A 23,696-nucleotide genomic window follows, 5' to 3' on the forward strand; every position below is an offset into this window, starting at 1 on the left:
TCTCTTTCCCTCTAATTGGAATGCTCCACACCCTAATCTTCACAAGGCTTGTTCCTTCTTGTCTTCTGTCTTTCCTCAAATGTCAAATTCTCAGAGAGCCCTTCCTCGTAAATTCAAAGATGCTCCAACTCAGTCACTGTCTTGCACATCAACCTGGTTGATTGTCTTCCAAGTATTTATCAACATCCAATACTGCCTATCTATTTATTTCTCCCAGGTCTTCACTTAAATGAAGCTTCCCTATGTGGTTTTCTGCTATATTTTCAACATCCAAATGTGAGTCTGTCACAAATAGTGACTCAAAAATGAATATTTATTGAGTAAATTATCTGAATGTTTGGCAGCTGAGGAAGCTCAAGATCAAAGATTCTAAATAAATTGCTTATATTCACTTAACTAAATGACAAAGTTGGGACTTGAACCTAAATCTTCTTAGGTCCAGGCTTTATCCCTCATCTACATAAAAATCTCTTGCTCGGATGAACATTTAAAAATGTATTTGGACTGAGGAATATTTGTGAATGTGGACAGCATTTAAGATAACTTCAGAATGAATAGTCAAATTCCTCAGGCAGAAAACCAAGGAGATGCTGAGGACATCTGGCTGGACAAAGCCCATGGTAACTAAGGAGCAGTGCAGCCTGGCTATTCCCAGCTTGTTCCTGGCTGGCTTCCAATTCCTCTGCCTTCCTTCCTGCTTCCTGCATCTTTGAGCCTTTGACCACCTGCAGTACAGCACTGTTTAAGTTGGGCTCTCATTTTCCCTTCATACCCATGAAGTGAGCTAGTTCGTGCCTGTCAGTGGCATTAAGATTCGTGTTTTAGAGAACCTAGAATAAGACAGTTTCTGTGGGGACCTGTCAACTCTAAATCTATGTTTATATATCAGCCTAAATCCTTGGGAAATTGCATTTTTAGTTCTTGCAGAAAATGGGAATCTTGTGTTGACACTTCATTGATCCTCAAAATGATGAATAAAAGGTGAGGGAGAGAAAATGAGGACTCTTTTGGGGCACCTAGCTAGTTCAGTCCATAGAGCATGCAACTCTTGATCTCGGGGTCTTTAGTTGGAGCTCCACATTGGGCGTAGAGCTCCGTTAAAAAAAAGAAAAGAAAATGAGGACTCTTTTGGTTGTTATTTTAACTAGCATTTAGGGAAATCTTCACAAGTAGGTTATAGTCTCAAGGAATGCTAGATGTAAGGGGTCATTCATTGGATTTTCTTCAGAAACTAAGATCCAGACAGGTAATGATACTTATAGAGTGTTTATTATATACCTGGCATTATTTTCAGTTTTCTTTTTAAAAATTATTATTATTTTATTTTTATTTTTATAAATATTTTATTTATTCACTCATGAGAGACACAGAGAGAGAGGCAGAGACACAGGCAGAGGGAGAAGCAGGCTCCACGCAGGAGCCCGATGTGGGACTCGATCCTGGGACTCCAAGACCACGCCCTGGGCCAAAGGAGGCGCCAAACCGCGGAGCCACCCAGGGATCTCCTAAATTTTTATTATTTTTAAAAGATTTTATTTATTTATTCATGAGAGACACACACAGAGAGGCAGAAACACAGGCAGAGGGAGAAGCAGGCTCCATGCAGGGAGCCCAATGTGGGACTTGATACTGTGACTCCAGGATCATGCCCTGAGCTGAAGGCGGACGTTCAACCACTGAGCCACCCACACGTCCCTATTTTCAGTTTTCTATGTGTATTTATTTTATCTTTAACACTTTATGAAATAGATACTATCAGTATTACACCCATTTTCCACATGAGGAAACTGAGGCCAAAAAGATTTTGAAAATTTGCCTAAAGTCACAAGCTGTTAGGCGGCAGAGCCAGGATTTCATTCACTCGATCTGACTCTGGAGCAGGGATTCACCTTTTTTTTTTTTTTTAAACATTTTATTTGTTTATTCATGAGAGACACACAGAGAGAGGCAGAGACACAGGCAGAGGGAGAAGCAGGCTCCATGCAGGGAGCCCCACGTGGGACTTGATCCCAGGACCCCAGGATCAGGCCCTGGGCCAATGGTGGCGCTAAACCGCTGAGCCACCCAGGGATCCCCTGGAGCAGAGATTCTTAACTACCCCCTATTTTTGTGTTCATTTGTTTTTACTATGGATTCCTTTGGTGGTTTGTGGAAACCTATAGACTCCTTCTCAGAATCTCTTTAAATGTGTAAATAAAATACATGAGATGACAAAGAACAACATTTATATTGAAATATAATGATTAGAGGGACTCCCAGATGGCTCAGTTGGGTGTCTGCCTTCAGCCCAGGGCGTGATCCCCAGATTCTGGGACCGAGTCTCTCGAGTCCCTCGTTGGGCTCCCTGCATGGAGCCTGCTTCTCCCTCTGCCTGTGTCTCTGCCTCTCTCTGTGTGTCTCTCATGAATAAACAAAATCTTTAAAAAAAAAAGAAATATAATGATCAGCTTATTAGAAAAACAAGTATATGTTATAGTGATATATGTGCTGCATTATTAATGCATCAAATAGTAAGAGGCAGTGACAGTTCTAATAATACTGAAGTTGTGATAAATGCAAAAATATTTCTAGATATCTCAACTGTAATATAACATGAAAATATCTGTGATTTCTGTTGGTGACAAGGTCATACGTTTAAGGTTAGTGAAAATAAAGTTGTACTTTTGTCTAAGCTAATGGATCCCTCCCTTGGACTGCAAGTTAGGACATAATGCCCTTAGAAGTGTTGCAAAAATCCTCCTGACTGGTCTCTTTGCTTCTAATCTCATTCATTCTCCCTGCCCTGACCACTCTCTTCACTCTCTGCCATTCCTCCTTAGAGACTTGCTGAACACCCTCCCTTACCCTAAGATCCATAGAGTTCATCACCTATTCCTCTATGTCACTTTAGGATCTTGTATATACATTTATGATTGCATGTATAACAATGTATGGTATTTGTTAATAGGTCTTTCTTATTTTAATATGAGCTATTTGGGAGTAGGGACTGTGTCTTGTTTATTCATTCACTTATCTGCTTATTCATTCAATAAAAATGTATTGAGCACTTCCTGTTACAAGGTGCTATTCTGGGCACTGCAAATATAATAAACATGATAGACTCAGGCCCTGTCCTCACTATTTCACAATCTTACACTCATTTCTGGCCCTCAGTATTTGGCTCATGATTGAAATATAATAAATTAACCTGTTTAATTGAACTGAATAGACTATTTCAAGATCATATTACTAGTTGACAGAAACTTTCTCTAAAAAATGTTTTAAAAATGTTTTAAAATATTTTATTTATTTCTTTTAGATGGAGGGGCACACAGAAGGGTAGAGGGGGAGGAAGAGGGACAAGCAGACTCTGTGCTAGGCATGGAGCCTGACTTGGGGCTCAATCTCAGTATCCTGAGACCATGACCTAAGCTGAAATCAAGAGTTGGAAGCTCAACCGACTTGAGCCACCCAGGCGCCCCTAAAAAAACATTTCTTGAGAAGTTCCTCAATCTTTTTTTTTTTTTTTTTTTTTTAGATTTTATTCATTTACGAAAGACAGAGAGGCAGAGACACAGGCAGAGGGAGAAGCAGGCTGATTCGGGGTTCAATCCTGGAGCTCCAGGATCATGCCCTGAGCTGAAGGCAGATGCTCAACCACTGAGCCACCCAGGTGTCCCAATCTTTGTATTCTCATATAAATTGCCAGGTATATAGCAGACATTCAAAACAAAGATTCCTTTCCTTTAGGCTCTTTGTGGCCCTGACACCAAGTAAGCTAAATCTTGCTGCATAGTAGAGAAATGAGAACAGCTGGTCATTCATAAGTTTTGCAGGAGGGAAGAAGAGTTGAGAAGGTCTATGTTTGCCCTCTTTTCTGGTCAGGTATAATATATAAGATACCTAGCTGACATTTATGGATAGTTTCCAATGTACCAGGCACTGTTCTAGGCGCTTTACACATATCACCACCTCATTCAGTTCTCAAAATAATCCTCATAGAGAGAACTGAGGCTTAAAGAGGTTAAACGGGTTGTCCAACTTCTGATAGGTAAAAGGTACTCAGGTGGGGCAGTTCCAGCCCAGGCAGTCCTAGCCTAGCACCTCTTCCTCTTTGCAGCCACTGCTATTGACTATGTAGGGTCAGAGGTAAGGACTTTGAATGGGATCCACCTACAGCCTGCCTCCTGGTCATGACCTAACTCAAGGCAAGCACCTTTGAGATGGCAAATTGGTTAAGGCTGAAGTCTGTAGTGAGAGCAGAGCTGGTGAGAGCAGAGCTAACAGCAGCTCTGTTCCCTGGCACAATCATACTACATTGTTTATCTAATATTGCATTTTTATAACAATTGCTCAAACTATTCCCCTCTGGAACTAGTATCAGTTCTACTATCTGTGAAGCTACAGGAAGAAGTCTCTTAAAAAGGAAATTCTCTTTGAACTGCCATTAGACAGAATTGGATAAATTCTACCAAACTGGGGTATTTATTTAAGTTAATTACATTGCATTCTGATATTTTTTTAATTAATTAATTATTTATTTATTTATTTATTTATTTATTTATTTATGATGTCACAGAGAGAGAGAGAGAGAGAGAGAGGCAGAGACACAGACAGAGGGAGAAGCAGGCTGCATGCACCGGGAGCCCGACGTGGGACTCGATCCCGGGTCTCCAGGATCGCGCCCTGGGCCAAAGGCAGGCGCCAAACCACTGCGCTACCCAGGGATCCCTGCATTCTGATATAATGATATAAATAACACATGTGCATTATTTACCTAATTTACCAAACTGAAATGTAAAATAGAAATACAAGTACCTGAGTATCTTTGGACAGAAGTAATTTAAAAACATATGGACAGAAGTAACTTAAAAAATGAGTTTTTCCTTCTCCAGTCAAAAGATACAGAGTGGCTGAATGGATAAAAAAGCAAAACCCAATTATTCACTGTCTAGAGGAGGCTCACTTCAGCTTTAAGGGCTTAAATAGACTGAAAGTGAAGGGATGGAAAAAGATATTGTATGCAAATGGAAACCAAAAGAAAGCAGAGGTAAGCTATACTTATATCACCCAAAGCAGACTTTAAGCTAAAGCCTGTAACAAGAGACAAAGAAAGTCATTATGTAATGGTAAAGGGAACAATTCATTAAGAGGCTGTAACATTTGTAAATATTTACACACTCAACATGGAAACACCTAAATATATAAAACAAATATTAACAAATTTGAATGGAGAAATATGCAGCAATACAATAGTAGGGAACTTCAATATCCCACTTGCAACAATGGATAGATCATCCAGACAGAAAATCAATTAAGGAACATTGGACTTAAATGACACACTAGACCAGATGAACTTAACAGACATTTAAAGAACATTTCATCCAACAACAGTAGAATACACATTCTTCTCAAAAGCACATGGAACATTCTCCAGGATAGATCATATGTTGGTTAAAAAAATGACTTTTCATCAATGTAATAGCTTGAAATCTTATCAAACATCTTCTCTGAACACAATGGTATGAAACTAGATAGCAATTACAAGGAGAAAACTGGAAGATTTGCAAGTAGGCAGAAACTAAACAATATGCCCCTCAACAATCAATGGGTCAAAGAAATCAAAAGAGAAAGAAAAAGAACTAAAATGGAAATGTAATATATCAAAATTTAGGGAATGCAGCGAAAGCAGTTTTAATAGGGAAGCCTATAGCAATTAACTCCTACATTAAAAAAGGGGTGGGGGCAGCCCTGGGTGGCTCAGCGGTTTAGCACCTGCCTTCAGCCCAGGGCATGATCCTGGAGTCCTGGGATGGAGTCCCATGTTGGGCTCCCTGCATGGAGCCTGCTTCTCCCTCTGCCTGTGTCTGCCTCTCTCTCTCTCTCTGTGTCTCTCATGAGTAAATAAATAAAAATCTTAAAAAAAAAAAAAAAAGAAAGGGGTGGGACACCTGGGTGGCTCAGCAGTTGAGCCTCTGCCTTTGGCTCAGGGCATGATCCCTGGATCCGGGATCAAGTTCCATATCAGGCTCCCTGGATGGAGCCTGCTTCTCCCTCTGCCTATGTCTCTGCTTCTCTCTCTGTGTGTCTCTCATGAATAAATAAATAAAATCTTAAAGAAAAAAAAAAAAAAAGGAGTGCCTGGGTGGCTCAGTTGGTTAAGCATCTGCCTTCAGCTCAGGTCAGGATCCCAGAGTCCTGGCCTAGGGCTCCTGCTTCTCCCTCTTCCTCTCCCCTTCCACTCCCCCACTTCCTGGTCTCATTCTCTCTTCCTCAGATAAATAAATACAATCTTAAAAAAACAAAAGCTCTCCAATAGATAACCTAATTTTATACCTCGATGAACTAGAAAAAATAAAGAATGAAGCCCAAGTTAGTAGAAAGAACAAAATAACAAAGATCAGAGCAGAAATAAATGAAACAGATTCTAAAAGACAATAGAAAAGGGATGCCTGTGTGGCCCAGTGGTTGAGCTTCTGCTTTAGGCTCTGGGCGTGATCCCAGGATCCTGGGATTGAGCATGGTATCAAGCTCCCTACTCAGTGGGTAGCCTGTTTCTCTCTCTCCCTCTGCTGCTTCCCTTCCTTGTGCTCTCTCTCTTTCTCTCTCTCTCTCTCTCTCTCTGTGTCGAATAAGTAAATAAAATCTTTAAAAAAGAGAGAGAGGACTCAAAGTTACAAATGAAAGAGGAGACATTACAACTACCAACTACAGAAATTCAAAGGGTCATAAGAGATTACTATGAACAAGTATATGCCAACAAATTGGAAAACCTAGAAGAAATTTTCTAGAAACACACAAACTTCCAAAATTGAATCATGAAGAAATAGAAATCTGAACAGAATGATTACTAGCAAGGAGATTGAATCAGTAATCAAAAAACTCCCAGCAAAGAGAAGTCCTGGACTAGGTGGGTTCACTGATAAATTCTACCAAACACTGGAAGAATTAACACCAATTCTTTGCAAGCTCTCAGATAGAAAAAGAGGAACCACTTTCAAACTCATTTTATGAGGCCAGTATTACCCTGATACCAAGCCAGACAAGGATATTACAAGAAAAGAAAATTACATGTCAATGTCCCTCATGAACATGGATGCAAAAATCCTTAACAAAAAAATGAGCAAACCATAGAACAATGGAACCAGAAGCTAGTTGTTTGAAAAGCTCAATAAAACTGATAAACTTCTAACTAGAGTCATAAAAAAAGGGAGAAAGAGGACTCAAAAAAATGAGCAAACCAAATCCATAGTACATTAAAAGGGTCATACACCATGATTAATTGAGATTTATTCCAGGAATGTTTTCATATCTTCAAATCAATGTGATATACCACATTAACAAAATGAAAAATAAAAATCATATGATCATCTCAATAGATGCAAAAAAGCATTTGACAAAATTCAACATTTTTTCATAATAAAAACTCTTAACAAACTAGGTGTACAGAGAACACACCTCAACATAATAAAGATCATATTTGTTGGGGTGGCTCAGCGGTTGAGCATCTGCCTTCAGCTCAGGGCATGATCCTGGAGTTCCAGGATCGAGTCCCACATTGGGCTCCCTGCATGGAGCCTAATTCTCCCTCTGCCTGTGTCTCTGCTCTCTCTGTGTATCACTCACTCACTCACTCATGAATGAATGAATGAATAAATAAATAAATAAATAAATAAATAAATAAAAATCTGTTAAAAAAAAAAGATCATATTTGTCAAGCCCACAGCTAACATTATACTCCATAGTGAAAAGCTGAAACATTTTCTTCTAAGATCAGGAATAAGGGCAGTCCTAGTGGCTCAGCGGTTTAGGACCGCCTTTATCCCAGGGCCTGATTCTGGAGACCCAGGATCAAGTCCCACGTCCGGCACCCTGCATGGAGCCTGCTTCTCCCTCTGCCTGTGTCTCTGCCTCTCTCTTTCTCTCTCTGTGTGTCTCTCATGAATAAATAAATAAAACCTTAAAAAAAAAAAGATCAGGAATAAGACAAAGAGGCCCACTTTTTTTTTAATTTACTTTTTTAAAAAACGTAATCTTTACACCCAATATAGGGCTCAGACTCATGACTCTGGATCAAGAATTTCATGTTCTGGGATCCCTGGGTGGCTCAGCGGTTTAACGCCTGCCTTCAGCCTAGGGCGTGATCCTGCAGTCCAGGAATCGAGTCCCGAATCGGGCTCCCTGCATGGAGCCTGCTTTTCCCTCTGCCCGTGTCTCTGCCTCTCTCTCTGTGTCTCTCATAAATAAATAAATAAAATCTTAAAAAAAAAAAAAAAAGAATTTCATGTTCTACTGAGCCAGCCAGATGCCCCAAGAATGCCCACTCTTGCCACTTTTATTCAACACAGTACTGGAAGTCTTAGGTAGAGCAATTAGGAAGAAGAAGAAATAATAGGTAACCAAATTGGAAGGGAAGAAGTAAAATTGTCTCTATTTGCAGATGATATTACATGTGGAAAACCCTAAAGATCCCACCAGAAAAACTGATAGAATAAACAATTTAGTAAAGTTATAGCATACAAAACCAATATATAAAAATCAGTTGTGTTTCCACACAATAACAATAATCTATCTGAAAAGGAAATTAAGAAAACAATACCACTTGTAATAGCATCAAAAAGAATAAAATACTTAGGGATAAATCTAACCAAGGAGGTGAAAGATCTGAACACTGAAAACTATGACATTGATGAAAGAGATTCCAGACACAAATAAATAGGGGCAGCTCGGGTGGCTCAGCAGTTTAGTGCTGCCTTCAGCCCAGGGTGTGGTCCTGGAGACACGGGATTGAGTCCCAAGTCAGGCTCCCTGCATGGAGCTTGCTTCTTCCTCTGCCTGTGTCTCTGCCTCTCTCTCTCTGTGTCTCGTGTGAATAAATAAATAAAATCTTAAAAAAAAAAAAGACACAAATAAATGAGAACGTACTCTCTGCTCATGGGTTGGAAAGATTGATATTTGTTAATATTTCCATACTAGGGCAGCCTGGGTGGCTCACTAGGATTCGCACCTGCCTTTGGCCCATGGTGTGAACCTGGAGACCCAGGATCAAGTCCCATGTCGGGCTCCCTGCATGGAGCCTACTTCTCCCTCTGTCTGTGTCTCTGCCTCTCTCTCTCTCTCTTTCTCTCTCTCTGTGTGTGTGTCTCTCATGAATGAATAAGTAAAATCTTAAAAAAAAAAAAAGAAACTATCCACTGGAAAGTTAAAAAAAATATTCCATACTACTCCAAGCTATCTAGACTGAATACAATCTCTATCAAAATTGCAATGGCATTTTCCACAAAAATATGAAAAACCATTCTAAATTTTTTAAAAAAGATTTTATTTATTCATGAGAGACAGAGAGAGAGAGAGAGAAAGAGAGAGAGAGGCAGAGACACAGGCAGAGGGAGAAGCAGGCTCCATGCAGGGAGCCCGATATGGGACTTGATCCCAGGTCTCCAGGATCACACCCTGGGTGGAAGGCAGAGGCTCAACTGCTGAGCCAGTCAGGCGTCCCCCATTCTAAAATATGTATGAAATCACAAAAGGCCCTAAATAGACAAAATCTTGAGAAAGAAGAACAAAACTGGAAGCATCACACTTCCTTTTTTTTTTTTTTTTTTAAGAATTTATTTATTCATAAGAGACACACAGAGAGGCAGAGATATAGGCAGAGGGAGAAGCAGGCTCCCTGTAGGGAACCTGATGCGAGACTCGATCCCAGCACCCCAGGATCATGCCCTGAACTAAAGACAGACACTCAACCACTGAGCCACCCATGTGTCCTGAAGCATCACACTTCCTGATTTCAAGTTATATTACATAGTTATAGTAATCAAAATAGTATGGTATTGAAATATAAGACATGTAGATCAATGGAACCTTATAGAGAGCCCAGACAAACACCCACACATATATGATCAACTAATTTATGACAAAGGAGCCAAGAATACATGCTGGGGAAAGGATAGCTTCTTCAATAGACGATGCTGGGAAACCTGGATAGGAAATGATCCTGGTATCAGACAGACTTGTCTCTACAATGAGCCGTTACCAGATGAGCAAGTTAAAGATTATGTGAACTAGGGGTTCAATGTCCAGCATTCTGTTCAATATATAATAAGATCATTGTCTACTTTGAAGGAACAATCAGAAATACAGGCCATGTGGGTAGAGAGGTTGGGATAGTAGGGATTCATAGCTGTAATTGTGAAAACCTGAGGGATTGGCCTTAAGAATTGCCAGTCTTGAGTTCTTGCTTATGTGAGCAAGGGGGAAGCCAGAATGACTCCTCCCTCATCCCATCCCGTGGAAAGCCAAAAATACTAATTTCTCGACCAATGATGATTTCCTACAGATGTACAAAAACTAGTGTCATTTTTAAAAAATGATTTTATTTATTTATTCGTGAGAGACACAGAGAGAAAGAGAGGCAGAGACACAGGCAGAAGGAGAAGCAGGCTCCATGCAGGGAGCCTGACGTGGGACTCCATCCGGGTGCCCCAGGATCATGCCCTGGACTGAAGGCGGTGCTAAACCGCTGAGCCACCGGGACTGCCCCTGTCATCTTTCTTAACAACAATAAGATTTCCAGTAACAACTTCATGAGAAAGTTGATTCTTTACAAAATTGCTCTAGCAATATTTCTGCCAATGCTTGCCTCAGAAAATATCATCTCTACCCCGGATGGGCCTGGCATGTGGCCTCTGGCCATCACAATAGAAGCTATGATCCAACACAGGTGCTCTCAGCAGATACTATCCATTTGGACCCTGGTCTGATCAATAAGGAGATGCATCTATTGCATCTATATATCTATTTATGAATCTATTATCTGTATCTATTATTTCTCTTTATCTATTTGTATATATCTACTTAAACATATGTAAGGAGGCAAAGTATTTCTATCTATCTATCCATTATATATATATTTTTTAAAGATTTATTTATTATGAGAGAGAGAGAGAGTGAGTCCAAGTGGAAGGAGGGATGAAAAGAGAGGAGAGAGAGAATTTCAAACAGACCCCTTACTGAGCTCAGGGTCCAATATGGGGCTCTATCCCATGACCCTGAGATCATGACCTGAGCTGAAACCAAGAGTCAGATGCTTTTTTAAAAAAAAATATTTTATTTATTCATCAGACACACAAAGAGACAGAAAGAGAGGCAGAGACACAGGCAGAAGGAGAAGCAGGCTCCCTGTAGGGAGCCCGATGTGGGACTCAATCCTGGGTCTCCAGGATCATACCCTGGGCTGAAGGCAGTGCTAAACCGCTGAGCTACCCAGGCTGCCCAAGACTCAGATGCTTAACTGACTGACCTACCCAGGCGCCCAAGCTTTTATTTTTAAATAATCTCTACACTTAATGTTCAAACTTAAAACCGTGAGAACAAAAGTCAAATGCTCTACCAACTGAACCAGTCAGGTGCCCCAACACTGGTTAACTTTTTGAAATAATTTTTTAAAAACGATTTTATTTATTTATTTGTGAGACAGAAAGCACAAGCAGGAGGAGGGCAAAGGGAGAAGCAGGCTCCCCACTGAGCAGAGAGCTCCATCCCAGGACACCTGGATCACGACTGGAGCCAAAGGCAGATGCCCAACCAATAAAACCATCCAGGTGTCCCTAAAATAATTTTTCAATCGTGATAAAATATACACAAGATTTATCATTTTAATCATTTTTTTCATTTTACTCATTAAAAAAAAGATTTTATTTTTTTGAGAGAGAGAATGAGAGAACAAATAGGGGGAAAGGGAGAATCAGGCTCTCCACTGAGGAGGGAGCCCAGTATGAGGCTTGATCCCATGACCCTGAGATCATGACCTGAGCCAAAGTCAGACACTTAACCAACTGAGCCACCCAGGCACCCCATTTTAATCGTTTTTTAAAAAAGATTTTATTTATTTACTCATGAGAGACACAGAGAGAAAGAGGCAGAGACACAGGCAGAGGGAGAAGCAGGCTCCATGCAGGGAGCCTGATGTGGGACTCGATCCTGAGTTTCCAGGATCATACCATGGGCCAAAGGCAGCACTAAACTGCTGGGCCACTGGGGCCACCCATTTTTAATCATTTTTAAGAAAGGAATGATAGGGATGCCTGGGTGGCTCAGCGGTTAAAGTGTCTCCCTTTGGTCCACGGCATGATCCGGGACTCCCAGAATCGAGTCCCGCGTCAGGCTCCCTGCATGGAGCCTGCTTCTCCCTCAGCCTGTGTCTCTGCCTCTCTTTCTGTGTCTCTCATAAATAAATAAATAAAAATTAAATAAAAAAAAAAAGGAGTTACAATTCAGTGGCATTAAGTACATTAATATTGTTATATAACTATCTCCAGTATCCATCTCCAGAACTTTTTCATCATCCCAAACTGAAACTCTGTAACCCATTAAACAATAATTCCCCATTCTGCCCTACCCCTAGTCCCTGGTAATTTTTTAAAAAAGATTTTATTTATTTATTCATGACACAGGGAGGGAGGCAGAGACACAGGCAGAAGGAGAAGCAGGCTCCATGCAGGAAGCCCCCTGTGGGACTCAGTCCTGGGACTCCGGGATCATGCCTGGAGTCAGAGGCAGGCACTTAACCACTGAGCCACCCAGGGGTGCTGCCTCTGGTAATTTTTAAAAAAGATTTACTAAAAAAAAAAAAAAAAAAAAAAAAGATTTACTTATTTATTTTGGGAGGGTAGGGGCAGAGGGAAAGAGAGGCTTGAGCAAACTCTGAGCTGAGTACAGAGCTCCACATGGGGCTTGATCTCATAATCCCAGGATCATGACCTAAGGCGAAACCAAGAGTTGATTGCCAACTGTGCCACCTAGGTACTACCCAGGTGCCCCCAACACCTGTTTATTTTTATAGAAGTATGTTTAATCAGGATTCTTTTAGCAATAATTGCGCCTTGGATAAACCTCATTGGCTACGATACTGCCCGCTGCGCAAAGCTTTTAATCAGGATTCTTTTTTTAAATTTTTTTAAAATTTTTATTTATTTATGATAGTCACAGAGAGAGAGAGAGAGAGAGAGAGAGAGAGAGGCAGAGACATAGGCAGAGGGAGAAGCAGGCTCCATGCACCGGGAGCCCGATGTGGGATTCGATCCCGGGTTTCCAGGATCGCGCCCGGGGCCAAAGGCAGGCGCCAAACCGCTGTTCCACCCAGGGATCCCTTAATCAGGATTCTTAAATGAACTTTTATTTGTTTTGTTTTGTTTTTAAATTTTTTGAACTTTTATTTGTTAATCATAATTTGGGTTTCACTGATACTCTTGAAGTAGATATTGTTTTTATATGTTTGCTGTCTAATTGAATTTCCTCTTTTGTGAATTGTCTGCTTATATTTTGTCCATTTTCCTTTAAGGTTATACTGTGATGTTTTAGTAGGGGTATTAGTGTACTTTCTCCCATGGGATAAAACCAATTTAATTCAATAAATTTCACATTGCTTCCCATGTGGCAGCATAGCAACATTAAGAAGAAAAGAAGGAGTAAAATCCTTCTTTGTCATTCTCAAACTGTTAGCTCTCACTAATCATAATTAATTTTTTTCATAATTAATTTTTAAAAAGATTTATTTACTTGGGAGAAAGAGAGAGAGCGACTGAGAGAAAGAGAGCGCAAGTGGTGGGAGGGGCAGAGGTAAAGGGAGAAGCAGTCTCTCTTCTGAGCAGGGAGCCTGATGTGGGGCTTGAACCCAGCACCCTTGGATTATGAGCTGAGCCAAAGGCAGACATGTAACTGAATGAGCCACTCAGGCACTTAATTTTTTTTATTAAAAAGACACAAAGTTGGGGCACACTGTTGCAGAGTGGGGTTCCTAGGAAGTAGGCTATGAAATGGAGGTTAGCATGCAGGAAGTTTATTGGAGAGTGTCCTCATGATCAACACCTTTTGGAAACCAAAGGAAGCATGACTGGACAGAGGGAGAAGTTGGGCTCTGATACAGTTTCAACAAAAGCTTCAGCCAACTCCCTATGGAGTTCCGAAGCTGGGTCAGCACTTCAGAATTGTCCTGAGTTGGGAGGAAGTGGCCAGGCCTTTATACTCCAATATAGACTAGTCATTGAAGGTTAAGATTCCCTGAGAAGTGATCAGGGACAAAATGACTCTTTTCTTTTAGTTTTCTCAGAAAACGTCCCAAAACTGGAAGAATAAGTTCTTCCGTCCTGAAAGGTGATATGGGAAGTGAATCAGTGTCTTCTACAGTCCACTTTTTGCATCCCTTGGAATCACTTATTTGTGTAAGTGCTGGGTGCAGGTCTTCCAGGTTCTGGTGGGCCTCTCTTCCTGAAGGAAACTTATAAGGAGAGGAGACTGTGATGATATGCAGCTTCCACCACTGAAGCTGATCTCGAGGCCCCAAATATACTCATTGTCTTGTGGTTGAGGTGGTTTACCTGATGTTATGACCCAGGTCCTTATGCCTGAGGGGTCTTAGGCCCTGGTACCAATGCCCTTTATAGACCATGGCTGATGTACTTTTCCATTTACAAAATTGGGTAAGAAAACACCAAGGTGGGACGCCGGGGTGGCTCAGTGGTTGAATGTTTGCCTTTGGCTCAGGTTATGATTCTAGGGTCCTGGGATCCAGTTCCACATCAGGCTCCGTGCGGGAAGCCTGCTTCTCCCTCTGCCTGTGTCTCTTCTCTGCCTCTCTGTGTGTGTGTGTGTGTGTCTCTTATGAATAAATAAGTAAAATATTAAAAAAAAAAGGCATCAAGAGATACCCAGGTGGATCACTTGGGTGCCAAACATGGTCCTTCCATTCCCTAATATGTAACAGAATCCCAAGCTCCTAATGATAAGGGTTAATTACTCCTGCCAAGATGGTGACTACTCTTGGGCACCTGCCTGGCTCAGTAAGTCGAGCATGTCACTATTGATCTCAAGGTTGTAAGTTCGAGCCCCACATTGGGTGTGGAGATTACTTAAAAATAAATTTTTTTTCAATAAAATCTTGAAAAAAAGAAAAGATGACTTCTTTTCATGTTCACTGGTCTCTTGACACAAGGCATCTGAAATGCCCAAACAGCAATCGTAGCTTGAAGTTCAGTGGGACTCCTGCTGTGCCTCTGGGTGCATTCCCCTTAGAAACCAGGATTTATTTATTTATTTATTTATTATTTATTTATTTATTTATTTATTTATATTTTATTTATTTATAAGACACACACAGAGAGGGGAAGACACAGGCAGAGGGAGAAGCAGGCTCCATGCAGGGAGCCTGACATGGGACTTGATCCCTGGTCTATAGGATCACATCCTGGGCTGAAGGCAGTGCTAAACCACTGAGCTACCGGGGCTGCCCCAGAAACCAGGATTTCTAAGCTCACAGAACCAGTTGAGCTGCTGGGATGCACAGAGCATGGTCATTTCTACCACTACCCCTTCATTTCCAGACCCATCTATTCTACCTACTGGGGATAAAGCACCATACATTGGTAACTGATTTAGAATGTATGAATAATAAAAAAAAAATGTATGAATATGATCTTCAGGGTGGTGTCTCATCTCCTTATCCTTACAAAGTATGGTCTCTAAGCTGGTGTTTCAGTGTGTCTTTGATGAGGCATCACAGGGGATCCCTGGGTGGCGCAGCGGTTTGGAGCCTGCCTTTGGCCCAGGGCGTGATCGAGTCCCACGTCAGGCTCCCGGTGCATGGAGCCTGCTTCTCCCTCTGCCTGTGTCTCTGCCTCTCTCTCTCTGTGTGACTATCATAAAAAAAAAAAAAAAAAAAGATGAGCCATCACATTGCTATCTAGGGACAGAGTGTGACTTCTTGAAATGACTATAGACCTAGGTGCTTTTCTTTTCTTCTCCTTCTCTCCTCCTCCTCCTCCTTCTTCTCTTTTTTTTTTTTTTTTTTTAAAGTAGGCTCCATGCCCAGCATGGAACCCAACACAAGGCTTGAATTCATGACCCTGAGATCAAGACCTGAGATTGTGTTCAGTGCTTAACCAACTGAAACATCTAGGCCCCCCAAATATTTTATTTTTAAGTAATCTCTACATCCAAGGTGGGGCTCAAACTAATGACCCCAAAAGTCACATGTTCTGCTGCTCTACTGAGTCAGCCAGGCATCCCTAGACCTGGGCTTTAGAGGGAGATGGTACATACGTTGCTTGAGTGCTATGGATAGTACTATGAGTTACTGAAAGGATTTGTGAAAATATACCCATGTCAATTGCTCTTATGTAGCTGTTTGATCAATGACTGAAGGAGAAATATAATGAAGTATCCAGATGGCCTCTCAAACCCCTATTAATACTTTTTTTTGTATAATAGCCCTTTTGAAAAATTGAGGAAAAGCTATAAATCCTCTTTAACTTTTAAAAAATTAATTAAAGTAGGCTCCACGACAATGCGGGGCTGGAACTCGTTATACCCAGACATCAAGAATCACATACTCCACCGACTGAGCCAGCCAGGAACATCCTGAATCCTTTTCTCAAAAATGCATAATTATACACAAAATATTGTTCATAATTTTAGGGGTCCATGAAATTCTGAAACCAAACCCTGGACTCCAAGTTAAATATTGCTCTCTCCTGTTTTTACTCCCAAGAGGCAGCCTAACTCTCAGTCCTATTTTAGAATACAGTATGGGGCTAAGTTTACTAAACTAGATCTCAAGTAACTTCTTGAAGCAGATTATTTTGGAGAACAGGAGGAGTTACTATATTTTTTTACTTTTTAAAAAAATATTTTATTTATTTATTCATGAGAGACAGAGAGAGAGGCAGAGGAGAGAGAAGCAGGCTCCATGCACCGGGAGCCCGACGTGGGATTCGATCCCGGGTCTCCAGGATCACGCCCTGGACCAAAGGCAGGTGCCAAACCGCTAAGCCACTCAGGGATCCACATTTTTTTTTTACTTTTCAAAGTATAAAAACACGACAGAAGATGCCACATTCTGGATCAAGAGGCTGTGATGGACACTACCAACAATAATTTTTTTTTAAAAGATTTTATTTTTTATTTTAGAGAGAGAGATAGCAAGAGAGGCGAGGAACAGGGAGGAGATGAAGTAGGCTCCCCACTGAGCAGGGAACCTGACCTGGGGCTGGATCCCTGGATCTTGGGATCACGTCCTGAGCTGTCCCTTAACCTGAGCTACCCGGGCGCCCCTGATTTCTGACCACAGACGTAGCTTGAATCTTCAGCAAATATTTACTGGATGCCTCACCAAGATAAGACAGACACCATTTGGGTCCTTTATGAGCCTCTCCACTTGAAAAAGCTTAGTGCCCTTTATTTATTTTTTTAATAATAAATTTATTTTTTATTGGTGTTCAATTTGCCAACATACAGAATAACACCCAGTGCTCATCCCGTCAAGTGCCCCCCTCAATGCCCGCCACCCAGTCACCACCCCTCCTCCCCCCTAGTGGCCTTTGATGAAAAAAAAAAAAAAAGGTTGGGGGGGAATCATCTAAGTTTGAGAGGCATCGTGGGGGCTCAAAACAGGGCTCTGGGCTGGCGATCTGATTCCCGGTTTCCCCACGTCGTGGACTGTGTCCTTGGCGAGTCACTTGTCTCTCATCTATGGAAATCGGTTAACCTGCATATAAGAACTGCTGCAAATCGTCAAAGATGACCTTTGTAAAACTGAGCACGGAGAAACGAAAAAACACAAGTACGACGCGTACTGATAAAGCGACAGCCAGGAGGGCCGCACCTTGAGCTCTTGCACGGCTCAATCCCCACCGCGGCGTCCAGCACGAGGTCAGGCGCCGCTCAATAAGCCTTCCGGGAGGGACCCACTTCCGCTTCCGCAGGCCGATTTTCGCTGGAGGCGTGAGCGCAGGACGCCCGACGCACGGCAGCGTCGGACCTCCCCCGCCCCCCGCCGCGCATGCTCCGAAGGCTAGGCGGAGAGCGGAAGGGCGGGGGAGTGACGAGACGCCGCGGACCGCCGGCTCGTTCGTCCCGCAGCCCCGCGCGGGAGGCGGGGGCGCGCGCACGTTCGCGCGGCTGGCTGCGTACAGTAGTGACGGCCGCGCGGGAGCGGTCACGTGACCATAGCGGCTGCCTGTACAGTAAGGACCCAATATGGCAGCGGCGGTAGCAGTGGCAACGGCAGCAGGAGGACCGGCCGCCCCATAGACCCCCGCCCCCCCCCTCCCGCGCACCACCCCCGCCGCTTCCTCTGCTTGGGTGCTCCTCCGGCCTGACTTCCCCTTTCTCCCACCTTTCCCGGCACCGCGGGAAAAGCATCGCAGGGCAGAGCAGGCAGGGAGGGCGGCCGGAGCCCGGACACGGGAGCCTCCCAGTCAGTTCAAGACCCGACATGAGGGAAAAGGGCCGTAGGAAGAAGGGCAGGACCTGGGCGGAGGCCGCCAAGACGGTAAGGGGGAGGGAGCGAAGGGGAAGCCCGGGAGAATTTCGTTCCCTCGCCGCCTGCCGGTCGCAGGGGAAGGGAGGTCATTGGCCCAGCGACCCGGCTGAAGGGGGCACAAAACCGCGCGGAGAGGGCGGCGGTTAGTGTCGGGGTGGTGATCCCGGTGGGCATGGAGGCGCCCAGCGGAAGACGGTCGCCGCGGGGCTGTGGCTTCTCCCCGCGTCTGCGACGAGTCCCCTTGGTGTTTTGAAGCTGGCCGTTCGGGGTCATGTCGCTCTCACCTCCACTCTGTGGTAGCTCCCGCCCCGGCATGGGGAAGTCTGTTGTGCTTGCACAGTAACCGGTTCTTCTCCCTTGTGCGGCTGAAGAGCCCCCCATTGGATGCAGATAGGAGAAGGCTTGTGCGTGCACTCAGCCCCGGAAAGAAGAGAGGAGCGCTGGATCTTGGTAGAATTTACCCGCTATAGCAGACATGCCGCCTGACCCCGGGTCCCCTGCTCGTCTGGGCTCCCGGATCCAACGCGAGGTCACGAGGCTCTTGTTTTTGTTTTGCTGTTGAAGCTGAAAGTGCAGGAGGTGTTTAGAAACGAAGTAACAGGTGGGACTTGTAGAATTTTTTTTTTTTTTTTCTGTTTCCGTAGAGATCTACTCTGAACAAGGCAGCAATGCATGGTGGGACGTGTAGTTTACCCGGCCTTGACTTTTTTTTTTTTTTTTTTTTTTTTTTCCGTAGCTAGTGATGGGTTCACGAAGTTGTAATTAGCGGGTAAAACCTTCCTCCTCCCCGGCCCCCGCCTTAATTTCTTTATAACGAAGTTTAGAGGTGGGTTTTACGTGGTCCTTGAGACTTCCAATGTGTTGCATGAAAAAAATGAAGAGCGTGTACGTATGTAGAAATGAAACATTAGGAGATGCAGGAGAAAAGTAATAGGACATAAAACCGCATTTTCGTGTTGGAAAGTGAGAAAGTGTGGAGACGTTATCTTTAATGGTGAATCATGTCAGTAATACTTGTATAATGTGGAGAACCTTTCTAAATGAACCTTTATTATAAGATGTACGGCTTATTTTTTTTTTAATGAGTTTTTTTCTGATTATGAAAGTAATAAATGTTAACTGTGGGAAAATTTGGAGAATTATAGGAGCGTATAAAGAAGAAAATAAGAAATCACGCATCTCACCTCTCAGTTTTATCTGTTAAAATGTTTTGTTATATTACCACTTAGTCTTTTTTATTTCCCCACATTTGGATCCTGTGTTTATTCAATCTTGTGCATTTTTGTAAACCTTGTGCATTTGTTTTGTAAATTTGTTGTGATAGGGGATTGATGAGTCTTAAGCTTGTATTTCTGTTTTAGTTGGAAATGTGAAAAAGTTAGTGAATAAATAAAAGCACATTTTATTTATTGAGTGTTTTCACTTAACAACAATCTAATCTCTCTTCATAATTGTGACTGTGCTGATAGTTTCCTTCTAAAAGACTAAACTCTAGAAATAATTTTTTTGGTTTTGAGGAAATTGCTCCTTCACAGAAGGCTGTTACACTTTCTTCTACTTGATGAATACCTCAAGACTTTTGCTTTTTATTAAAAAAATGACAAATTTTATAGTTAGGCAGACCACAATCCCAATTATGTTAATTACGTCTCTACAATCTTGAGTACTTTTGAATTGTGATCTCTTTGAATAAAATTCTCTAATTATTAGGCGATTGTGACAAGTAGGTAAAATTTGCATCTGGTGTTTAGATTTTCCTATAATAGATTAACATATTTGTTCATTTATAATAAACATTTCCTGCCTAGCTAGCTATGTGAAAAATAGTATCTAGAAGAGGGAGAGGCTAGTTTAATAAGAAGAGGACTGAGTTCTTGAAAGGATCAGTATATTAGTGGGTTGGTATTTTTATTTGGTTCTTGCAAATGTAAGGCCTCAATCTAAGTAAAAATGAATTTTAGGATTGTGACACTAAAACTTTTTTTTTTCTAGTAGCCAAAATGTAGAAAACATCCTGCTCTTTTTGGTTTGTTTTATCATCTATATAAAGTGAAGATTTAAACTAAACCTCTGTATTCAAAAGATTTCTATTTGTAGGAAGAACTATTTAGAAGTAAATGTAGAGGGACTAGATACAAGTAAATCTTTAATATTTCAGAATAATGAGATCAGAAAATCAGAAAATTAATATTAATTAATATTAATTAAATTAATATTAATATTCTGAAATATTAATATTTCAGAATAATGAGATCAGAAAATTAATTTTGACCTAAATTAAGAAGTGTTGCATATAATTATAACATCAAGAAGACTAGAAGTATGTCTTAAACTTTTTTCATAGGCATTAAGGTCAAATATTCTAAGGACAGAGTTTCAGCAAGGAAAGAATAAAATTATTTACGAAAACAAGCAATATCTGCTGCTTATTTCATTGTGTTCTTGGCACCTGCATTGTAGAGCTGTTCCTGTTTTAGGGAGCACTATTAAAATCGGATTGTAAAAAAATAAAAAAATAAAAATAAATAAATAAAATCGGATTGTATTTCTGACCAATAGCATAGCAACAGGTAAATAAACAAGATTATATATGTATATGTACCTGTTTGATGTGGAGGGTATGTGTGTGGATGTGTGAGAGTTACATGAATTGATATAAGATTATTATGGACAATCTGAAATATGAAGATAATATTCATAATTATTATATGATAGTAAAATTATGCTAAAAGGCTGATTAAATATAGAGTATATAGACTGATTCCAATAACTAAGAACACCAGAGAAAGGGAGAATGGAGTTGAGATTCCACAGAACTTGAATGCTCATTACACTGGACCATCTCCCTACTGATCTTATATATTTGCCCTGTATTAATACAGTAGTTATAAAAAGCATTTTTCAAGTATTTGTTAACAGTGTCACATGTTTTAAATTTTAGGGGTGGCAGTGATGGTGATGCAATGATTTGGAATTAGATCTGTAGTATAGTGTTTGGTGCAATTTGAATAGAAAAATTTGTAATAAGCCAGAGAACTTAAAAACCATTACACTGATTTTAGAACTGTTTGGAAAGTTATGCTCATTCTTTAAACAAAACAAAGCAAAAAACCCCATCAGAACCCTTATATCATCTAAATATTTAATGACATCCTTGAGAAATTTAGATGTTCTTGCAAAGCAGATATTTTGAAATAGTACAAACTTGTTGACCCTGTTTTCTCCTTTGACTTTACCTTGTTAACACCACAGCTAGGGAGGCATTAAAAGGGAAAAGTGTCCTAAAAGGGTAAGTTTCTTGTGATTGTAGGTGGAAGGGACAGAAGCAGACCTTAGAGATTGTATGCTAGAGGTACTTTTGAATATCTTGGGAATAAAGTGAGGGTGAGAAGTATGGGTGTTAGAGGTGCGGAGCACAGCAGTCCTGTAAATCTTTAGCATATGGTTTGTAGACTGAAGAAAAAGTTTTTTGGTGGTGGCGGGAGTGCAGGGGGATACTATATCTATATAGATTTCTCTAAATGATTAATACTGTTTTGAATGTACATAGATTTTTATTTTTGTCATTTACCTAAAGTCATTTACCTTTGGGGAATAAGATGGAAAGAAGATAGAAAATTTCTGTTAAAGTAGTAATCAGAGGCTAATTACTTTTGTGTAGGAAGTATAGATAATGGAAGTAATTAAAAGTATAATGGGGGCATCTGGGTGGCTCAGTTTGTTAAAGCATCTGACTCTTGATTTCGGCTCAGGATATGATCTCAGGGTCTATCAAGCCACGAGATTAAGAGTCTTTTTTTTTTTTCTCTGTCCCCATCCTCCACGTGCATGCACAGGTTTGTGCTCTCTCTCTCAAAAAAGTATAATGATAAAAATATATAATGAATGGAAAGATGATTAGGAAAACATCTAAATAAAATATGCTTTAGGGAAAATAGAAGTCTTAGAAATTTTCAGGACCCTTATCTTTACCGTAATTTTTTTTTTTTTTTTAGTACAAATACGCATACAGACTTAAAAGCCATGCTTGGTTATGTCCTCTTGGGTATATATTGACCAGTCCAGAGTACTCTACAGTCTGTATTTGTACTTGTATTAGAATCTCCAGGAAAGAGTGTGTGTCTTGGAAAAACATATTAAATCTATTGTTTTTATCATATAGACTATGGAAGGTAAAACTGGGCAAAATCTTGGTTTGTGGAATACATAGAATATAGAATGAGAAAGCATTGTAAGGGGCATGGGTTAAAAATTGAGAAACTGCTCTGATCCGTAATTTTCAAAACACTAACTGCAAAAAGAAAAAAACCACTAACTGCAAATTTATATTCAGCTTTATTGAGGTATAATTGACATAAATTATAAGATATTTGATACATTTATGAATTTGCTATCTGCAATTCTATTTATGTGAGGGGATTTGATGTTACACTCTACTTGTCTGATTTTCCTTCTTGCCATAATATTAAAGTTCCCATGTTTTTCTTCTTGGATTTGTGTTATTTTCAGTTCGTCCTTCCTTCTGTCCTGTTTTCATGTGCCTGCTTTATTTTTTTATTTTTTATTTTTTTTAAAGATTTTATTTATTTATTCATAGAGACACAGCTAGAGAGAGAGAGGCAGAGACACAGGCAGAGGGAGAAGCAGGCACCATGCAGGGAGCCTGATGTGGGACTCGATCCCGGGTCTCCAGGATCACACCCCGGGCTGCAGGCGGCACCAAACCTCTGCGCCACCGGGGCTGCCCCATGTGCCTGCTTTAAAAGCCCATGAACCTCTAACTAGGTGAATGAAAAATCAAGTCTTTTTTGAACATATAAATTAGAAATGTCTATGAAAGATAGTGCTGCAATTCCATCTCCTAGAATTTTGACAGGAGCTGAAAAAAATAGTATCACATTTGCGGAATTCCTCGCTATTTCCTCCTCTACAGATTTTTTTAAAGCTATTTTTTAAAAGATATTTTATTTATTTATTCATGAGCGACGGAGAGAAGGAATGGCAGAGACACAGGCTGAGGGAGAAGCAGGCTCCATGTAGGGAGCATGATGTGGGACTGGATCCTGGGACTCCAGGATCACACCCTGGGCTGAAGGTGGCGCTAAACCGCTGAGCCACCCTGGCTGTCCTCCTCTACAGATTTTATCTTCTCTTAAAAGTCTGCAATTTTGCTGTTGGTGAAAGGGCGTTGTGTTTTCACTACAAAAGCTTTCTGGAGGAGACCACTGTGTGGAAGATAAAACTACAGGGAACTGAGAGAGACCGTCCTCATAGTTTACAGTAGTGTGTAATGTAGTTTTTTATTATTTTTCTTTTTTAAAGAATTTAATCTCTACATCCAACAAGGGGCTTGAACTCAGAACCCTAAGATCAAGAAACATGCTTCACTGACAGCCAG

General features: G+C 41.1%; 1 protein-coding gene and 1 pseudogene across 3 annotated transcripts in view; one reads left to right on the plus strand and one right to left on the minus strand.

Moving 5' to 3' along the window:
• Nucleotides 1-23,696, plus strand: part of ASXL2 (ASXL transcriptional regulator 2) — a 334,480-nt gene that overhangs the window by 185,925 nt on the left and 124,859 nt on the right. Inside the window, exon 1 of one of the 3 annotated variants that reach the window (XM_077843861.1) lies at nucleotides 220-276. The exons of 1 other annotated variant lie outside the window; for it this stretch is intronic. Coding sequence is in view for 1 of the 2 variants with exons in the window: in XM_077843862.1 (XP_077699988.1) it covers nucleotides 18,251-18,307 (57 nt within the window). In the remaining variant the exon portion in view is untranslated. Of the gene's footprint in view, nucleotides 1-219; nucleotides 277-17,896; nucleotides 18,308-23,696 lie in introns of those variants that run through there. One more of the 3 variants, XM_077843862.1, reaches the window with a different exon arrangement.
• LOC144281463 (U4 spliceosomal RNA) lies at nucleotides 12,777-12,908 on the minus strand (annotated as a pseudogene).

The sequence above is a fragment of the Canis aureus genome, chromosome 12, assembly GCF_053574225.1.
Source record: "Canis aureus isolate CA01 chromosome 12, VMU_Caureus_v.1.0, whole genome shotgun sequence".
In the NCBI taxonomy this organism is placed as follows: Eukaryota; Metazoa; Chordata; class Mammalia; order Carnivora; family Canidae; genus Canis; species Canis aureus.